The 21,089-nt window shown below is 46.7% G+C and overlaps 1 protein-coding gene across 1 annotated transcript in view; it reads right to left on the bottom strand.

The window, feature by feature from the left end:
• Nucleotides 1-423: 423 nt before the first annotated feature.
• LOC146187708 (uncharacterized) overlaps nucleotides 424-21,089 on the bottom strand; it is a 76,633-nt gene continuing 55,967 nt past the window's right edge. The window contains exons 6-8 of the mRNA XM_084603502.1: nucleotides 19,076-19,308; nucleotides 18,372-18,532; nucleotides 424-1,593 (exon numbers count right to left, since the gene is read on the bottom strand). Of these exons, the coding sequence (XP_084459628.1) occupies nucleotides 1,420-1,593; nucleotides 18,372-18,532; nucleotides 19,076-19,308 (568 nt within the window). The 3' untranslated portion in view covers nucleotides 424-1,419. The remainder of the gene's footprint in view (nucleotides 1,594-18,371; nucleotides 18,533-19,075; nucleotides 19,309-21,089) is intronic.

The raw sequence follows: 21,089 nt of genomic DNA, 5'->3' as shown, positions 1-21,089 counted from the left end.
CACCTTTTTTTCTTAGAGTGTACTAACTGCTGCTAGTACTGTTCACTAACTGTTCACAAGCTAGTACGGCTCTCATACCTGGGCAGTCAATTTCACTAGCTGTATATTTGCTACCTAGGGTTACTAAGAAGGTAGTGACCTATGGGACAAGTAACTGATGAGTAGTTACTTATTGAATTCTGCAACCTTTTTCTTGAACGTGTAGTCAGCTTCCGTCCTGCGTTTGCGTGCTCCTTCATCCTCGTTCTTTGTTTTTTTTTCGCGCTATTCTTTTGAGCCATGAACCAACTAGCCAAGCCTTGATACAGTGGGTAGGTTGTGTTAAAAGCTGGCTATGCTTTCAACACAATTCGTTCTAATCTCAAAATTACTAGAGTCCTGTCAATCGTAAAAGTGCAAAGAAAGGCATCGACTAAAGCAATAGACAGTCCTTGTTCTTTAATCCTTAGTCGTCGTTTTTCTTTTCTCATTCACGATCAACATGGTAAACCAGATTGCCCAAATGCGGCAATTATCAAACTAGAATTGTGTAAGAACAGTAACTACATCTAATTTTACAAGCAAAAGTTGCAAACACTTGTATATTTGCGAACTGGTTAGCATAGTGTTTTCAGTTTACAGGGAACTTGCAAAAGTAATCAATAGTGAAGTAAGGAGAATCCTGGGCTTCAATAAACAAAAGACTGGGTATGGTTTCGTAAAGAATAATTGTCAATAAACTACACTCAGTCTGTGTATCACACGAATGTTGAGAATGTAAAAAACCGCTGCGGAAAGATCAATGAGCTGTTTCCATTCTCCGTTGAACGCTGCAATTTTTTTGAACAAATTTTATTTCGTCGCTTGTGAATTGAATGCATTAGCCGAGTCTCGTTGCGGTCCACAGACGGAGAACAGCTAAGACGCCAATAGCACGCGCTTTGTTAGTCTGCCGAAATCACACACACACACACAAAAAAAAAACACATTCTTGCTACAGGGTATCGAGGCTCACGTAAAGTGAGCGATCATGCTGTCATTATTTCTTCTTACTCGTGTTGTAAGAAGCCTTGAGGGGCGAAAGATCGGTATAAGTCTAAGTTATATGAGCTTTGCAGCTAGCCAGTTTAAAACAGTGAGCACAAACAGGGAGCACAGGCGAATAATCAAGCGCTGGTGGCTAACTAAATCAGCAATTTGGTCGGTATTAATGTGTAGCTTAATATTGCGCTGAGAGTACAGAACACGCTACAGTAGTAAAAAACGAAGCTAATAAACTTAACGCCGTTTATGTAACTTTTCACCATGAAAATTGATAAGCATGAAGGCCGAGCCCCCCTAAATGTCAGCAAGAGGCTTTCCTCGGTACAAGAGAGCATGGCTATCCGAGTGAAATAATTTGGATGTCTTTGGGCGCAAGAGAACTTTCTTTCTTGGTGCTCATTGCTTGGCGAGGACGGAGTGTATCCAGGGGATGTGTTTGCCGAGGCGCAGGAACATTCCGCTGATGCTGGGCCCCATGCTGACGTCCTCCTTGAAGGTGGCCAGGCCGGGACACACGTAGCGACCCTCGCCGCCCTTGGGGGCGCAGGCCAGCCCGCCGCCGGTGCACGACTGCACAGACAATTTCAAACCGCGATCACTTTAGAACCAACAGAAAACTATTATGGCGTTGATTTCTTACTTGTTTTGTTATTACTTTGCTCATGAGTGGCGGCAGTGGTTTCCTACAGTGACGCATCCGTTCTTTGTGCGCAAAGTGGTGCCATACTATTTCGTTTCTCTTCAAGTTGGATGCTGATTAGAACACAAGTGCCTCCACTTGCATGCCCTCGAGAGGATAGACGATTTAAGTTAAGTTAAATTGGTTCACAGGAAGGGAAAGGCGCAGTAACTGTCACACTTGCTCTGTGGACACCCGAACCGCGCCGTAAGGGAAGGGAGGAAGGTGGGAATGAAAGTGGAAAGAGAGAAAGAGGAGCCGTAGTGGAGGGCTACGGAGTAATTTCGACCACCTGGGGATCTTTAACGTGCGCTGACATCGCACAGCACACGACGCCTCTTCGTTTCGCCTCCATAGACGATTTCAACAAAACAATTTTCGTTTCCAGAAGGAAACAATTTATCAAGCCAGTCTCTTGATGCCAAACCGGCATAACCATGCAAAACAGTGCTTTCAAATGTCCTATTTGCTCTAGACGTAGTTAAACCCGAGCTAATTTATTTGTATTTTGTTTTAATTGGTTCACAGGAAGGGAAAGGCGCAGTAACTGTCACATTTGCTCTGTGGGCACCTGAACCGCGCCGTAAGGAAAAGGAGGAAGGTGGGATTGATAGTGGAAAGAGAGAAAGAGGAGCCGTAGTGGAGGGCTACGCAGTAATTTCGACCACCTGCGGATCTTTAACGTGGGCTGACATCCCACAGCATGCGAACGCCGCTTCGTTTCGCCATCATCGAAACGCAGCCTTCGTGGTCGGTTTCGAATCTCGGAACTCCGGCACAGTAGTCGGGCGTCGTACCACTGCACCACCCCGGCGTGCTCTGATTCTTGGCCTTTTTGATATCACCAACCATGCTTGTGCATGCTGCACAACTTTATTATTCCACTCCTTATTGTTAACTCCAGAGGGTAAACGAATGGACGGATAGGGTTAGCCTATTTTCAGTCTTGGCGCCATCAGATTACTTGATGAGTATTTAGGGTGTTCCGCGACACAATGAGGGCTTCTCCCTCGACGGCAGCTGTAGTGTTCCCTTTCGAGAAATATTGTTTTCTGGTCTTCATTGCAGAAGGCGTGATTTTAATTGGAACGGGAAAGCGGACATATCCCTCGCGAGCACCACACTGTGGTGCTCGGCGGATCTCCGTTCAAGACACCGCAGGGATATCATTTCTTGCTTTCTTCACCATGCAGGCCTGTCTCCCGAGAAGTCACAACTCCTACTCTTGACTCACTCTGCTTATCAACTCACTGGGAGTTAGCGCTTGTCCGTGTCTTACTTTCGTGTACTTTCAAGCTATTTTCCATCATGAACCAACTTTCGGCATTACTTGGGCACCTCCCCAAAGTTTCTCAATGTCGCGTCCTTGGCATGCCGGCAAAAATGTCCGGGCTCGGCTGTTGCTACCTGTCTGTCACCCATTTACTTCGCCGAGTTGTGAGACGGTCCTCTGGCCTGAGCTCACGCCTATCTACTGGCTCACATGCTGGCTCTTAACAAATTCATTTACTTTACATATATTTCATTCACCCAGCGCCAGTTAGACACACTTGCAATAGCTCTTCACGACCTTTATAAAGCTGCTCTTTGTCTTCCCATAACCACTTACACCGATAAGCTTTATGCCGGTCGCGAAATCGGCCCGCGCGTCGCCGCATGGTACCTTCCACAAGATTCGAGAAAAACCTCCTTCCCTGCGCGAGAGGGAGCGTAGCTTTGTACGCGTCGCCGTCGCCCTCTTTCTCACCACCCGGCGATGAAGGTGATTCATCGGTCTGTAATGTGCCAGACCTTTCGAGAACATTCTATGGGACCTAACCAATGACGACGCGCGGCTCGACGCGAGAAGAGAGTGCTTTAACCAGCGAAGCTAAGTGTGTGTGCGCGCTAGCTTTGGCGCGTGTTAACATACAGACGCGGCTCGTTTTATTCAAAGAGACCGCGCCGCTTGCGTAGTCAGTCAGTTAGTCAGTGTTTGCGACGTGTTCGCTTGTGCTTCGACTGGACTCCTGGGGATTACCTGCTGCTGGCAAGCCCACGGACCTGCGAGGGAGTGGCGCTCGTCTTGCATGGCGGCCACATCGTGACTCTCGAGGCGTCGGACTGCAACAGTGCCCGGTGAACAATTTGGTGTTTGTTTTTGTGACTCTCTCGTGCTTGATCTGTGTTGTAAAGCCTCTGTGTTATTGAATACATCTGTAATTGCATGCTTAGCGTTTGTATTCTGTGAACCTCTCGTCTGTGCATTTCAAGTGTTCTTGTGTATTCCTTTGTACCGTCTCTTGCTGTGCATAAATTGTTTTGATTGTTACTGCTGACTCCGAACCTTACTCTGGCTTGAACCGGCGACAGCTGGGCACCAAACGACCACCCCCTTCTGTCAGCACAAGGTAGTTGAATTTCGGCTGAGCTTGCCACGCAGGTCGAGTGCATCTCCTTTGCGACCGGAACAGCTACCCCCACTCACTCTAAGGGCGTCTGGAGTGTGCGCACCGTTAAAGGCGCATCGTTAATAATCGCCCTAAATATTAACGGGTAACAATGCCACCGGTCTTTCTCATCCTCTTCGCAGTCTCCTTTCTCGTCACCGTGACCTACAGATAGCTCGTTTCTCCGTAACAGTTCATGGACGCTGGCTTCTCAACCAGGCTAACATTTCCCCCATCCAGTCAGTCCCTCTGCCAACTCCTTCCCCTCCAGAGGCCACTAACCTCCGTATACTTCCTCTTCCAGCCAATATGTCACCGGCCCTGCATGCTGGCCGCCGATAAGCTGCTGCCTCTCATCATAGTGCGCCCTTCAATATCCATAGAGTCGCTTACCCGGATGCCTCTTATGTGGCTCCTCGCGGCTTTGGAAGCCAGGTTCTCTTTCATCCTCGTCTGTCTACCCTGTCACACACACTAGCTGCCCCTTTCTCTACCCTCCGGATATTATCTCGCTTGAGGTCCTCTCCATCAATCATGCCATTCAAAGTTTCCATTCTCTCCCACCTATATGAAGGGGAAATGATGGTGATCGTTATAATATATGAAGGAAAGCCAAAAGTAGAAGAAACAACAACGTGCCGATGGTGGTAAACAAACCCACGACCTCTGAATAACGCGTCCGGTGCTCTTCCAACTGAGCTACATCGGTCGCTGTCCCCCCTGCTACTTGCTTGGGTACTTATGTTGTCTGTATACGAACCTTGAGAGTGTTCACCAGCGACACCCTCAACCATAGCGGCGGACGTGGAACGTCCTGTGTTACCGCCAGGGTCACGTAGAACGTGATCACGAGCGAGGATGAAAGCTGTGCTAGAACCCTCTTACGCTACCTATGGCTTCAAGACTGCCAGAACCGAGACCCCCGTAAGCTACAAGAAGATAAATGAAGGGGAAATGATGGTGCTCGTTATAATACATGAAGGAAAGCCAAAAGTCGGCGAAGCCAAGGAAAGCACTGGGGATTATACTTTGTCTTTTTTTTTAATTGTTACATCGATAATGACATGAATTAGTAATGCAATCTGTTTGAGGGAAGATAATCAGCTTAGGAGAAAGAGAAAGAAAGTGGAAATCAAGAAGAAGAAATGGACATGGGCAGGACATGTAGGGCGAAGAGAGGATAGCCGATGGTCGCTTAGGGTAACAAACTGGATTCCAAGGGAAGGAAAGCGTAGTAGGGGGCAGCGAAAGTTAGGTGGGCGGATGAGGCTAAGAAGTTCGCAGGGGTCAACTGAAGGCAGCTAGCACAGCACCGGGTTAATTGGAAAAATGTGGGAGAGCTAGCCTTCGCTCTTTAGCGGGTATAGTCAGGCTCATGATGCTGATGATGATGAAAAACACCGAAAGTAAAAATTGAATAAATATGATGGAAAAGAAACAGAGTGTGGTATTATACATAATAAAACATTGACAATGGATGTGTACTAACTCGCCCAACAAAGTTTTGTTCCACTGGCTGTATCTGCGCTGCATATTCAGATACAAATATATATATATATATGTATGTATGTATGTATGTATGTACAATACTGCATTGTGACCACTTCATTGCCCGCACTTTATCCACGTGCCTTGGCATGCTTGCTAATTCGATGAATGCTGATGCACTTTGGCGCACGTGTGGGTTCCGTAGGATTCTCGATAAAGTCGCGCCACCACGTGTTATTATTTTCTTATTTTAAATCAGTTTTAATCTGCATGTGTGACTGCATGAGTGTTACTTATAATAGTTTTGCTTTATTATTAGATCATCACCGTTATCAGTGCTGATTCTGGTCGACCTAGCGTATAAGTATAGGACACTGCCTGTAACCTAGCTTCTTCCCACGAAGGACGAATGCCGTAGTATTTGTTGTTTTTTAACAGCCGCCGGCCTACAGGCTTATCACTCTGATTCTGGACCGCGTATCAGTTCCGTAATCTTTGTTTGTTAATGCTCGATGTCGCGAGTCACACCTTTATCAATTTTGTTGTAGCGCAAGATGCACCGAGATCTGTCTCGAAGGTTCCGGCCACTCGGGTGTCTTTTCATAATGCTCCAGCCCGGGCTGGTAGCTGCTTGCGACGTTATCTAGATTGTTCTGTGCAGCCTTTAAATTGAGCGTTGCCGAGTGTGACGGGCATTCTTTGTTCGACGATCAACGAGCACGTTTGTTTCTATCGCCGCCGCCGAGTTGCTTAGTTCTTTTGCGGGCGCAAGTCAGCCCAAATAAACAGTTTCTTTAGTGCAATCATCGACCCTTCATTTGTGTCGTCGACCTCGTCACCACTACGTGGATGGATGGATGGAATATAGGAGCGTCCCCTTTGAAACGGGGTGGTAGCAGTAGCTATCACGCTCATTTTTCTCCATATATCTTAATTATTGATTTAGAATGGTTAACTAAACCATAATTCTATTTATTAAATTTTGCTCCTACATTACTAACATTATGTCACTTCTCTGCTTTTAAGCCACCAATCTTCCAGCCGTTTTTTGCTAGTTTCCACCGCCGGTTTATTCACCCGGCCAGTGTTATCTCTAAACCCCACAGCTTCAGGAACAGTGATTGCGCCTGCATCAACTTCCGGATGGATACCATTGCATTCGAGTATAATATGGTCAATTGTTTCACTGGAGTTTCCACATACAACACATGCGTCATCTCCATTGTTAAACTTCTTTTTGTAGCTGCGTATTCTAAGGCACCCTGATCTAGCTTCAAAAAGTAGGGCACTGCCTCTTGAGTTATCAAAGAAATCTTCCTTCCTGATCTGCATTTTCCACTTTCGGTATAATTCCACACTCTGACTTTTTTCCATCGAATTTATCCAATTTTTACCTTCTGTGTTTTTCACCTGTTGCTTAATGCTATTTGTTTCTCCGTCCTTGTTACTAGCATACTTACTAGTTAGTTTCCTAGTTCTTTTCCTCCATTGTGAGTCAACGCTTTTTAGGTACAGGTATTTAAATACCTTAGCTGCCCATCTGTTACTGTCCAATTTCCTCAAGCGTTCCTCATATAATATTTTACTCTGAGCTTCCCGTACTTCGAAAGATGCCCAGCCCATATCTCCCTGTACCGCCTCATTTGCAGTTTTGCCGTGGGCACCTAGTGCTAATCGTCCAACGGATCTCTGATTTGTTTCTAATGTCGACTGTACCTCTGATTTTAGGCACAAAACCGCATTTCCGAAAGTAAGTCCGGGCACCATAATTCCTTTCCAAATACCCCTCAATACCTCCTACCTATTGTATCCCCACAATGCCTTATGCTTCATTATCCCGGCATTCCTTCGCCCTTTGGCCTTAAGTGATTGCTCATGCTTTCCAATGTATGCCAATCCTTCGTTTACCCATACCTCCAAATTCTGCTACTCTAGGTATTTCAAGGCCTTGTATTTTAAGACCCTGATCAGTTGAGCCGTTGAAAATCATCAGAACCGACTTAACTGCGCTGAAACTGAAGCCTAGAGCGTCCCCTTCGTCTCCGCAATACTTAACTAGAGTTTGCAATTCTTCCAGACTCTCAGCTAGCAGCACAATATAGTCTGCATACATCAAACCGGGGAGGTGCTGCTCTACCGCCTTTCCACCTAATCTATATGACAGGTTAAAACCTAGGTTACTGTATTGTATCCTCCGTTCCAGGTTTATCATATAAAGCATGAATAGCACCGGTGATAGAGGACAGCCTTGTGTTAATCCTTTGCATACTTTGACATCCTCCGTACTTCTTATCCCTTCCCACGTAATTTCTACTTTGTTATCCCGGTATATTTCCTGTAGGAACTCTATTATCTCATAACCGATACCTTCTTCTTTTAATATGTTCCACAGGAGTTCCCTGCTTACGTTGTCGTACGCCCCGTTTATGTCCAGGAAGGCCAAATACAAAGGTCTATTTTCCACTCTAGATATTTCGATGCATTGGGTAAGCACGAACAGGCAATCATCTAAGCGCCTACCATTTCTAAAGCCGTTCTGAAGTTCTCCGAGTATCTTGTTACTTTCAACCCATGCTTGCACCTTTAATTTCACCGCCTGCATGGCTAACCTGTACATTACAGATGTTATGGTAATCGGCCTGTAGGATTTTATGTGCATCCTTTCTCCTTTCCCTTTATAAATCAAATTCATTTTACTCTGCCGCCAGCTGTCCGGAATTTGCTTATTCGCTATGACTGTTTCCAAAGCTTTTAACGTTTCCTTACTTTTTGGACCGAGTTCATTACTCAGCTTGATCGGAATTCCATCTATTCCTCTAGATGTGTTTTTAGGAATATTTTTTTCTGCCTTTTTCCAGTTTAGATTGGTCAGTTCTAAGGTGCTTTGGATTCTGCTACCTTGTGTTGCTTCCTGATTTGCGGAGATTACCCTATCGTCGTTCTTAAATGACTCGGCTATAACTGATGTAATGTAGTTCACTGCGTTTTCTCCCTTTAAACAATTTCCCTCGTTATCTTGAATCCGATCTTGCTTTCTTTGATTCTTCTTCCCTAGCCAGCTTATATGGTTCCAGAATTTTCTTGCTCCGCCTCTAGAGGCATCGTGTATATCAGCCATCCAGCGATCGGTGGACTGTCTTATTTTACTTTGGACGAGGGCCTGCACTTGAAGTTTCTTTTGTCGATATGATTCCCATTTTTGATCGATTTCCTCCTGAGAAGCCTGTGCTTTCTTTGCCATTCGGTGTTCCCTTGAAGCAGCCCGTCGTTGTTCAATAGCTTCCCTGATTTCCTTATTCCACCAGCTCCGTGGCTTCCTCTTTCCATTCCAGCGGTTTGCTACTTTAACCTCCTCAATTTTACTCCTTATGAGTAGTTCTACCTGTTCATAATCCCAGTCTTCCATGGGGCTTTTCTCTATTGCTTCATCTATATCTGCTGTTATCTGCGTTATTTGATCGTCGTTTAATTTTGCGTTTACGTTTTGTCTAAGTTCCATTTCTCTTTTCATCAAGGGCCCCATCTGCAGACTAATACGTTTATGATCACTTCCCAGACTACACTCCCCTTCTTCGTCTATTTCCATTTTTGTGACCTTGCTATAAATTTCCTGCGACATTAGTCAATAGTCAATGGTCGTCTGCCTGTTGCGGAATTCCCACGTGATTTGGCCTTCACATTTTGTTTCTCTATTTACTATAACTAGATCGTGTCGCTCGCAGAAATCTAGCATTAGCTTCCCGTTACAATCCGTGTATCCATCCAGATCGTCGATGTGGCCGTTAATGTCCCCCAGCAGAATAATATTGGCCCCGTTTCCAAACTGGCTTATATCGTCACTGAGACATTCAACAAGATCCCTGTTTTCTTGCCTGCATTGATGTCCTGTTCCTAAATAAACTACCCCTAGCCATTGTTGTGCCTGGCCAAAGCCGCCCAGAAATTCAGCCGGACGCCAAACTTCTTCGGCGAACGCCTCCTTCACAAACTCTGGATACTTCTCTGCAAAGCACCAGTGCACTGGAGGCGAGCCGTACCAAAAGGACAGAAGCGACGTGTTTTAACATGCGCTGAACGTCCAGACAGCACGGCGCGCCGTGGCCCTGACGGTGAACCCCTTCTCGCCCCGCGGCATATTTGAAGCGAGAGCGCAGCAAGCTCTCCCATTGGCCCTGCGAAAGTGCTGCCATCGGATTGGACCATTTTGAGCGTCAACGGTTCTCGGCAACGGAGTCTCAAGTGCTTCCGTTCGAGACTCCGAGTGTGAGTTCGTCACTAGCGTCCATCGGGAGCAGTTCGCCCCTGACAGTGCGGACGCGGCGGAATCTCCCCAGCCGTCGCTGCGCGAGAACAGTCGCGTATGGCTATGTTAGCTTTCGGCCCCAGAGCCGATCTTGTTGTGTAAATGCATGTAAATAGTGTATAAAGCCTTTTCTTCATCTCACCAACGCCGACTCGGATTCATCGCTACCGCCCAGGGAGCTGACAGCCCTCGTTCACGAAACGGGTGACGAGCGCTGCGTTACCAGCTCCTTGGCACAACCCTGTTGACGGTGGGCTACTGTGTGATAACCCCACCGGCACAACATTGGTGGCAGTTGCAGGATCCACTGGCACAACCCTGTTGACGGTGGGCTACTGCGTGATAACCCCAACGGCACAACACCATGTCCTTATGCCGGCAATGGTTCCTGAAACCCAGATATGTTCTTTACAAGATGATTTATTTCTTTGCCAATTTGTTCCCTGGTGTATCAACATACCTACCCCTCCACCCTTTCTTTCCGTTCTCGTTCTGTTGCACCCTTCCCAGACGTAGCCTTCTATAAACGGCGGATCTTCTAGATCCCTGAGATGAGTCTCGCAAAGAGCGTACACACCTATTTTGTCATCCTTCAACTGCTGTTCTATCTCTAGCCATATCGCTCTTTTTCTACCTCCTTGCATGTTTATGTAGCTGATCCTAGTGTTAAATTTCTTTTTTGTACTTTTCTTTCTCGACCTACTCTTTGCCATTTTTGGGGGCTCAGCCTCCATTATTACACTTTCTTCTGCTTCACTTCTAACTACCTCTGTGCACGGAGTCCTCGCGGACCCCCTAAAAAAGCTACAGCCCTGCCTGCCAAGCGCCAGCCGATCTCTGCTCCGACCCTTCTGTTAAAATGAATGCCATCTCGCTGAAAAGCCCTACCAAAACCTGCTTTATGTACCTCCCTGTTTACCTCAACCACTTCGAAACGCTTCTCCAGGCTTAACTTTCTTACGTCCTGATTAACTGTCACCATGTCCTTTTCCATCTTTCCGTTCAATCCTAGCACCTCTGGTACTGTGCATACAACTATCTGCGTCTGCTGTGCTATCTCCCTGATCTCGTCAACTCCCTAAGCTAAACTTTCCACCACTCCTGCAGCGTCACCATTTAGGACATCGTTTAGACCCGCGGCTACTATTACCATACTGCGCTCTGCGGAATCCTTCAACAACCTATTTTTACTCTCTTTTAGTACAGCCCTCATTGTTCTCCCTGGGAAGGCTCCAACCAACACTCTCTTATCACCCTTTACACGTTCCAAGATATCTCGCTTGCACCTGTTCATGTTAGAATCTCCGGCGATAAGCACCTGGGCCTTCTCTCTCCCTCTCCCAACTGTTGGCTCCTGTTTTCGGTTATCTGTGTCCTTATCTCTGGGATTTTCATTCTTGCTTACTTCTTCCTTTTTTTCCGGCGTCTTAGCTGCTTCTAAATAACTCTGACGGTTCGGATCCGCCTGACCTACTTTGCTTATGCCTTCCATGCCAGTGCTGGCCCCAGCCACGTGGCCCGCATTGGAATGTTCATCTTTGTTGGTTCCAAGGACAAAGTCGGCCCCTTTCTTTTCAATCTGAGTAAGCTGTCCAAGCAGTTTCTGATTTTCCGTCCTTAGCAAACGTACTTCATTTTCTAAATCCTCCACACGAGACACTAAACTGCCCCTTTCTTGATCAAATCTATCTAGATGTGCATTCAGTACGCAACATCGACACAAAAAGTCGCTGCCTTCCGCTTCACCTACAGAATCAAAACGCGTTTCTTTGAGATTAACCTGCGCCTCACACTGAGTACACTTTACATTCTTTTGATTGCACATCTTAAGCGCTCATCGACTGAACTATAGCTGTTACGAATTCTTAGAATATACAAATTGCCAAAAGAAGACACAAGAAACGACTAGCAAACACGCGTTAAAAACCAAATCTGCGAATGCCAATAGCCTAGAAAAAAATATTTATCTAAACAAGATAGCTAAATAATGAACGCCAAGAAAACCTAGCTGCCGGCACGAAAAACCAGGCCGCTAGGACCAAGAGCTAAAATCTATTCTTTAGGCTGCACCTAACCTAACTAGCTGAAAAAGAAATAAAGTTAATAAAAGAAAGAACTCATCTATTTGACGCTTCGGAAGCTCCCGCTGTCGCCAGTCCGTCCGTTTCCGGTAGCCACGTGCAATCGGAGGAGCGATGGAACACGTGTCCGCACTACACGGCTGTCAACTGTCAACGTGACATCTGGTGGAGGCTGCCTTTGATCCTTCAAGCGACGACCCAAACCGTGTTCCTGTCGCCCTGGAAGACCAGCCTACAGGTCACCGAGCCAGCCGCCGACTTCAAGGCCTACAACCCGAACACAGTCTGCTGCCTGACCCCATTCGATCTCGGAAGGCATCGACGCTGACAATGGCCCAGCCTACAGCACCGGTTGTTTTCGTCCAACCCCGTGAGCCCCCCTGCTTCCATGGACGACCGGATGAAGATGCGGGAGACTGGATGAACCTTTTCGACCGTGTGGCAGAATTCAACGGTTGGAACTACGCTGCGAAACTCAGGCAGGTCTACTTTGTTCTTCAAGGACATGCCCGAGTTTGATTTGAAAATAACGAGACTTCTTTCGAGGATTGGGAGATATTAAAAGCCCTGTTCTTGATGGCCTTTACAAGTTCTGTTCGAAAAGAAAGAGCTCAGGCCCTCCTCCAGTCAAGACTTCAACTACCAAACGAGCCCGTCCTGGCCTACGTAGAGGAGATGAAACACCTGTTTCGCCGCGCCGACCCTAACATGACCGAAGGAGAGAGAGTGAAATTCCTAATGCGAGGCGTTAAAGAGTCGCTTTTTGCGGGGCTTGTCCGGAACCCGCCGAGAACTGTGGAAGAATTTGAAAGTGAAGCATCGACCATCGAGAAGACGTTGTACACCCGGATGCGCCACTACGAGCGACCACTTCAGCCAGACTACGTAAGCCACTACCCCAGCGCATCTGTAAGTGGAGAGAACCTTCGGGACCTCATTCGGGAGATTGTGCGAGAGGAGCTCCGCCGATTGATGCCATCATCGCAACAACCCCAGATGGCGACGCTCGCGGACTCGTCCGTGAAGAAGTCCAGCAGGCGCTGGGCGTTCCTCGAGCGACGGCTGCGACTGTTCCAGCACAAGAGGCAACAGCAATGAACTACGCTGGTGCATTACGTCCCCTGCGCCCCGACGTGATGACTTTCCGAGCCCTCGCCGCTGCCATCCTGTTCCTGAAAACCGCCCCTTGGCCCCCGCCCGCCAAACCTACCAACGACCCCCAAGCTCCAGGAAGTGCGACGGCTGGAAGACAGCAAACAACCGGCCATTATGCTTCCACTGCGGTGAGGCCGGACACATTCTGCGCCACTGCCCGTACCGACGAATCGGTCTCCGCGGATTTGCAGTCGACGCTCCACGACCACGCCCAGGTGAACGACCACAAGAGATCGACAACTATCTGAGTATCGGTGAGATTGCGCCACCAAGCCGTCGGTTCAGGTCTCCATCGATGTACAGGGCCCGCTTTGCGTCGCCAGGCCGTACCTACGATGAAAGTGCGCGCGGAAGAGCTCCAAGCCCGCGCAGGGGAAACTAAACTCACTAACTCACCTCCAAAGGTTGCTCTAGCAAACCTTTGGAGGTGAGGTTGCTCAACGGCGAGAAGACGAAGATCCACAACCGCCGACGACCACTAACGACGACGCAGCCATTACACCGCCTTTCCACACGACAACATCGACAACAACACGACCAGAGTGCAAGCCGACACCGCCGCCTAGCGTAGTAAAAACGGTATGTCCCGGCCATGATCTGAAGAAATGACGGAGCCGAGATAGGACACCAAGGCCCACGTGCAATGCGAGGACGCGAACAAGTGACCTTGAAGTTGATATCGACGGTCGCAGAGTCACTTCCCTAGTAGACACCGGAGCTGACTATTCAGTAATTAGTGAACTGTTGGCCTCTCAGCTCAGGAAAGTTACCACCGCTTGAGATGGATCTCCTCGGGCTCTTTCCATCTTCGTCTATGGGTGACAAGTGGATCATCGTGGCCACTGACTACCTTACCCGTTACGCCGATGCAAGAGCACTACTAAATGGTACCGCGGCAGAAATCGCCAAATTCTTTTGTCGAACAAATTCTCTTGCGACACGGCGCCCCAGAAGTGCTCATCACGGACAGGGGAACTGCGTTTACGGCAGAGTTGACGCAAGCCATCCTGGAATACAGTCATACAAGCCATCGACGAACAACTGCCGGAGCGCCTAAACAAAACGATCGCGGACATGATCGCTATGTACGTTGACGCTGAACACAAGACCTGGGATGCCATCTTGCCGTACGTGATCTTCGCGTATAACACGGCAGTCCAGGAGACGACCAGAGCGACCCCGTTCAAGCTTGTGTACGGCAGGGAGCTCATGACGACGCTCGACGCAATGCTGCCGCACGTAACCAACGAGGACAACCTTGACGTCGCCGCCTACCTGCAGCGTGCAGAGGAAGCCCGACGACTCGCACGCCTGCGTACAAAGACCAACAGCGCACCGACAGCCGACGATACAATTTACGACGACGCCACGCAGAGTACAATCCAGGAGACCAAGTGTGGGTTTGGACACCAATTCGCCGTTGCGGATTAAGTGAAAAGTTGTTGCGTCGATACTTTGGGCCATACAAAATCCTTCGCCGCTTCGGACCACTGGACTATGAAGTCATTCCCGACGGAACGCAAGCATCACAACGGCGACGCGCACGCCCAGAAATTGTACGTGTTGTAAGACTGAAGCCATATTACGCGCGTTAAAAAATCTGTGGTGTTTAAACTTTGCAGTGTTTATGTTTAAGTTTCTTTGTTTTGGAACATCGAGGCGATGTTTTTTTTAAGTGGGGAGTAATGCCGCGAAACCTTCAAAACAGTATTTGTTGTTTTTTAACAGCCGCCGGCATACAGGCTTATCACTCTGATTCTGGACCGCGTATCAGTTCCGTAATCTTCGTTTGTTAATGCTCGATGTCGCTAGTCACACCTTTATCAGTTTTGTTGTAGCGCAAGATGCACCGAGATCTGTCTCGAAGGTTCCGGCCACTCGGGTGTCTTTCCAGAATGTTCCAGCCCGTGCTGGTAGCTGCTTGCGACGTTATCTAGATTGTTCAGTGCAGCCTTTAAATTGAGCGTTGACGAGTGTGACGAGCATTCTTTGTTTGACAATCGACGAGCACGTTTGTTTTTATCGCCGCCGCCGAGTTGCTTAGTTCTTTTGCGGGCGCAAGTCAGCCCAAATAGAGAGTTTCTTTAGTGCAATCATCGACCCTTCATTTGTGTCGTCGACCTCGTCACCACTACGTGACAATATATACGTGGTTAAGAAAAGAATGTAGTGACGTTTCGGCCGCGGGACCGGCATTCGTCCTTCGTCGGAAGAAGCTAGGTTACAGCCAGTGTCCTATATATATGTATGTATGTCGCAATGTCGTCGTACTAACTGAAACCTGGCTAAATGAACTAATAGATTATAGAGAAGTGCAGACAATTTTCCCGAGCTTCGAGATTTTCCGCCGCGATCGATTAGGCAGGCGAGGTGGAGGCGTGATGATAGCCTCCCATCGTAACCTTCAATGTTTTAATCTACAGATTGACTCACCCCTTGAAATACTGTTCATCTGCTCTCGTGCCTCATTTCCGCCCATGATAATCTGCAGTACTTACCGCGCTCCAGACAGCGACGCCTCGTTCATTCCACTATTTCATGATGCTATTAATACCGTAACCACGAAGATTCCGCATTCTACTGTCTTTATATTAGAGGATTTTAACTTTCCCGCGATAAACTGGTCTTGCCCTTCTGAGATCGCATCAAATTCCGCCGAGTGCCATTTTGTGAACACATGTCAAACCTTTGCCTTAACCCAACTAATCTCTTCACCAACAAGACAAAGTGCACAGTCATCTAGCACACTTGATCTGATTTTAACGTCACATCCAGAGAATCTGTTATTCCTTTCATATCTTCCTTGACTAAGTGACCGTTCAATAATTCACGCCACGTTTCTCAACCACCTGCCAAAACCTAAAAAAATAACTACAACACTCACTCTTTATGATAAAGGCGATTATCTAAGCATTAACCGTGAACTCGAAAATTTCTGTACTTCGTTTCTTATCGACTTTGAGCGAACGTCCACCGAGACTAACTGGCTTCTTTTTAAGAATAAAATGAACAGTCTTGTAAAACAATACATGCCTACAATTACTGTAAGTGAGCGCGTTAATACCCCTTGGTTCAATAATACATTAAAGAGTCTTAATAACAAGAAGAAAATATTCTTTCGAGCAGCCAGACGAAATAACAACCCTAATACATGGCAGAAGTGTTACGTAGCCGAAAAACAATTTAGCGCTCATGTTTTTAAAGCTAAGCAATCATTTTTTAATACCACGCTCCCTGAAATGCTACGCAAAACCCTCGTCAATTCTGGAGATGTATCAATCCTAACCCTAGCAACCCAATAACACTTCATGATGATGATATGGCTACAATTGCGGAACATGATGTTGCTGAAGTATTAAATCTGACCTTTAGTTCTGTATTTACTCGTGAACCAATGGGGACCTACCGGATTTTCCATCCTTTGGTTTTCCTGCTATGCCCGATATATCATTCGAACCCCACGGCATTGTTAAATTAATTGATTCTTTGAAACTAACATCATCAGCAGGTATTGATGATATTAACGCAAAGGTACTAAAAAATACAAAACATATCACAAGTGTCCTGTTGTCTCCTATCTTTCAGCAATCGCTTTCATCAGGCATCGTACCGCACGACTGGAAAGTAGGTAAAGTCATTCCAGTACCAAAAAAAGGGCCTTCATCTTCCCGTCATAATTACCGTCCTATATCCATTACTTGCGTCCCGTATAAACTAATGGAACATGTAATCTTTTCTCACGTTATGAAATTTCTTTTATCTGTTAATTTCTTTCACGCCAGCCAACATGGTTTTATAAAGGGCTTTTTTTGCGACACACAGTTAGCCCTATTTATTAATGACCTAAGCTCCAACCTTGATCACAACATTCTAGTGGACGCCCTCTTCTTAGATTTTGAAAAGGCGTTTGACAAAGTTCCCCACCGGCGGCTTTTTTTGAAACTTTCACGGCTTAATCTCAATTCCTTGGTACTTGACAGGCTTCGTAATTTTCTAACTAACCGGCTACAGTTTGTTCTCGCTAATAAATGCTCTTCTTCTCAGTCCTCTGTTATATCTGGGGTACCCCAGGGCACAGTCCTGGGCCCCCTGCTTTTTCTTATCTATATAAACGACGTGCCAACTGACATATGCTCTAACATACGCCTATTGGCTGACGATTGTGTTGTGTACCGTCCCATAATCACTCACAGTGATCGCCAACTTCTTCAATCTGACATTGATCGCATTTTAACTTGGTGCAGTAAATGGCTCATGTCTCTTAACGTGAAAAAAACTTCTTTACTTTCTTTTCACAGGCGTCCCTGTGAACCACCTCTTAAGTACCTAATAGCTAATTCAGAAATTGCAGCAGTAACCACATATAAATACCTTGGCCTTCACTTTACACATGATCTTCAGTGGACATACCACGTAACTCAAATTTCTAAAGAAGAAAATCGAGTTCTGGGGTATTTTCAGCGAACACTACGTCTAGCACCACCATCGTTAAAATCACTAGCCTACGTAACATTTGTACGCCCAAACTAGAATATGCATGCGCTATTTGGGACAATAATCAACTTAATCTTTCTAACACGCTAGAAGCAATACAAAACCGCGCCGCTAGATTTATCTTCTCTGCATATTCTTATCATGAAAGCGTAACGAAACTAAAATGCAATGCTCATTTATCAAATTTAGCTAACCGGCGTAGCATCGCAAGACTATCTCTTTTTCATAAATTCTATTATCATCTTTCGCACGAATCTGCTATCATCCCTGCATACCGCATCTCCAGCCGCACGAACCACGAAAAGACAACCCATCCTCCGCAAGCCCGCACATCTGCGCATCTATATTCGTTTTTCGTTCGCACAGCAAAAGACTGGAATGACTTGCCTGCCGACGTCGTGCTCCATACAGACCTATCAATGTTCAAAGCATCACTCGAAGCAATATTATGCCCTGTAACCCACTCCCTCATGTAATACCCCTTCAAATGGGGCCTTTGAGGTTGAAATAAATAAATAAATAAATAAATAAATAAATGTATATATTGTTCGTATGGATTCGATACAGTTTTCATAGTTTCGAAATGGTCATATGTAATCTGTGCATTTCCATATGTTCCATGTACTGCCCTAGTGGTGCGTCATAGACAGTCCATATGGGAACATACGGGACACAACATGTCGAAAGTCTCACTAAAGTAGGACGCATGCGCAACTCACCTGGAATGATATGACGCCTTGCGGCATGGCGCAGCACACGTAGTTGTCCTTCAGCTCGTAGCTGGTGCCAAGCGATGACTCGGATTTGACTTTAGCCTGGCAGACATCGTTAGGCATCGTGGGCACGGGAATCTTGCGCAGGGTGTCATACCTGTTCACCTCTGCAAACGCGCGGCAGTCGACGCATCTATGCAATACAAGTCCACTGATATGCAAAAGAACCCTTCGACACCATGTAAACAAATACACACGAGCACATCCAAATCGTTCGCGAGCTAACGCTGTCCGCTTACTTGCTTTAAATGACATTTTCTAACTTTTTTGACATCTAATGCGGCCTTTGTTGAGGTTTACCTCCACGGTCGCTATTTGCTCACTCAGACATGTCACGGAATCCACGCTTGCGGTTCGCGCTTCCGAACTCCTAGTTGGCCCTGTCTACCGAACTGCGTTGATTGAAATGTTATTTTGACAGGCTTAGTTAATTAGTACTTATTGAGAAGACTGGCAGAATTTGTGCATTTTGTCCGCTGAGGCCAACAGTTTGTTCCTGAAAATATTTTTGTTCTGCCTGGAAATATTCATTTTTCCACAACGTTTCAGCATACAGTTTTTTCCTTAGCTAGAGCACATAACTAGATAATTTATGAAAATGTTTTAGGTGTTAACTGATACGCAATGATGATTTCCAAATAAAGACTCACTCTGCGCGCTGTTGGGCCATCCCGTGGCGAAGCACTCGTAATCGTCCAGATTGGCGTCGCTTTCTGCCAGGCAGATGGGGTGGACGTCTTCGTCCAGCACTGCCTCTTTGTCCAGCGTCACGATGGCGAGGTTGTTTGCGGGGTGTATGGCGATCTCGTGCACCCCGTACGTGTTGCGTGCGCCGTTCTTGAGCAGGTTGCCCAGCTGAACCAAGAGTACCTCGGGAGTGTTCCTGCGATGGAGGCACACCCTGTTTTGTCCGACCACTGCAATAGTTCTGTGTGCATGGAAAGGATGCGGCGAATGTATCAAGACTGCTGCGTATATGGATGCCCAATTACGCCATCCACTAATTGCCGTATTTAAAAAACAAATAGCCAAACGCGAGCACAAGGATGCAGAACTATATTAGTTGCTGCTGGACAACAAGGGTCGATTATTACTTGTGGGCAAAAACTATGTTACATGGAAGTGAATATCTAACGTATTCGTTTCTCCTTTGGCTGCTATAATTCAGAATAGTGCGTAAGAAACAAACTCTGCTCAAAGTATTTCTGTTTCAGCCTACCTCGCCCATCTCAGTGTTATAATGATTCCACATGTGCGGCTTTTGCATAGCGATACGTAATGCATAGCACATCTGACGAAAAGTTAACTATTTTAGGTTAACACACTGTGTATGCATTTAGTGCAAGCGGTGTCACTGGGCGTGCACGACGTAGTGCAGTGTTTAAAGTCGATAGATTACCGCCTTTGAGAGGAATGCTCGAGTACGTTTTATGCCTGTGCGGAAGATTATAAGAATTCAATATTTTTTGCACGCCAATTTTCGAGCTCAACTAAACATCACTGCTTTTCACTGGAGCACTTTTCTGTTTTGCACTTGGATAGAGTGGCGGAAAATTTAGTCACGGAGTCCTCCCCCCTTCGCAATTACAGCACCTTTCACGGACAAACGTCCACATAGGCACGCAGATCTGTATAATTCATTATGGAACGACATCGTACCGTTTTCTTACGACCGAATTAAATGATCCGATCACTAAAATTGTCAAAAATCGATCAACTAGGCCCACTCCTATTGGTGGATTCTGACCGGCGGAAATATCATCAAATAGCAACTGGGCGGACTGACAGGTTTGTGACAGTATTTGTTACTGGCTTGAAATGTGATGGGTACGCAGTAAGGCCCCTGAATTTGTAAGCGTTTGCTGTTGCTGCCTTGGCGACGAGACACGCATGATGGCTGTATTGCAAGACAGCTCAGGGTTTTTACTACCCGCATTGACTCTTCCAGCGAAATACGCACGTGTGCGCACGCCCGTCGGCTACGGACGGGAGCCTAACGCGGACAAGGCAAATCTTGTAGTGGCGCGTCGCAGCCTCCGTAGCAGAAAGCGAAAGCTCGTTTTCGGCGAAATGTTTCTCGTTTCGCCTCAGCTGCCAGCAAGTCACCGAAAGAGGTCGAGACCGCGTCGGCCTCACGGTAGTTGCTCAAGACCGCACGTGGCTGCGAAGGTCGATGGGGCGTAGCAGGGGCTCTCGTAAGAAAGCAATTACGACGCAAGTTGTAACAATTTTTCGTGGTCTATAGAGTTAATCTTTGCTCACAGCGAAGTAATAAACACAGAAGTTAAATAGGGGTGAAAAAGTATCGCTTATGTACGACAAGATTAAAATCAATGAGCAGGTTTATGTCTGGGACGACGATAAAGAAGCCAGAGTACCCGTGGCAAAAAACCAGCCATTCAAAGATGGGAAAAAAACCGATCAAACACGTAATACCTTAATCATAGTGAACATAAACGCCAGAAGTGTCGTCAACAAGACTACAGAACTTGAAGCATTCATTCTCCTGATATTGTCGCAATCACAGAAACACGGCTTTCTCCTGATATTTCAAGTAGTGATGTCTTCCCTCCTGGTTACCCTGTCATGCGCAAAGATAGGTCGCGGCGGTGGTGTGGCAATCTTGATCAGGGAATGCGTCACACCCATGCCAGAAATCATAGG

This window comes from Amblyomma maculatum, chromosome 5, assembly GCF_055883805.1.
Source record: "Amblyomma maculatum isolate TAMU_Amacu chromosome 5, ASM5588380v1, whole genome shotgun sequence".
Lineage (NCBI taxonomy): Eukaryota > Metazoa > Arthropoda > Arachnida > Ixodida > Ixodidae > Amblyomma > Amblyomma maculatum.
This window is presented reverse-complemented; position numbering and strand designations above follow the sequence as displayed.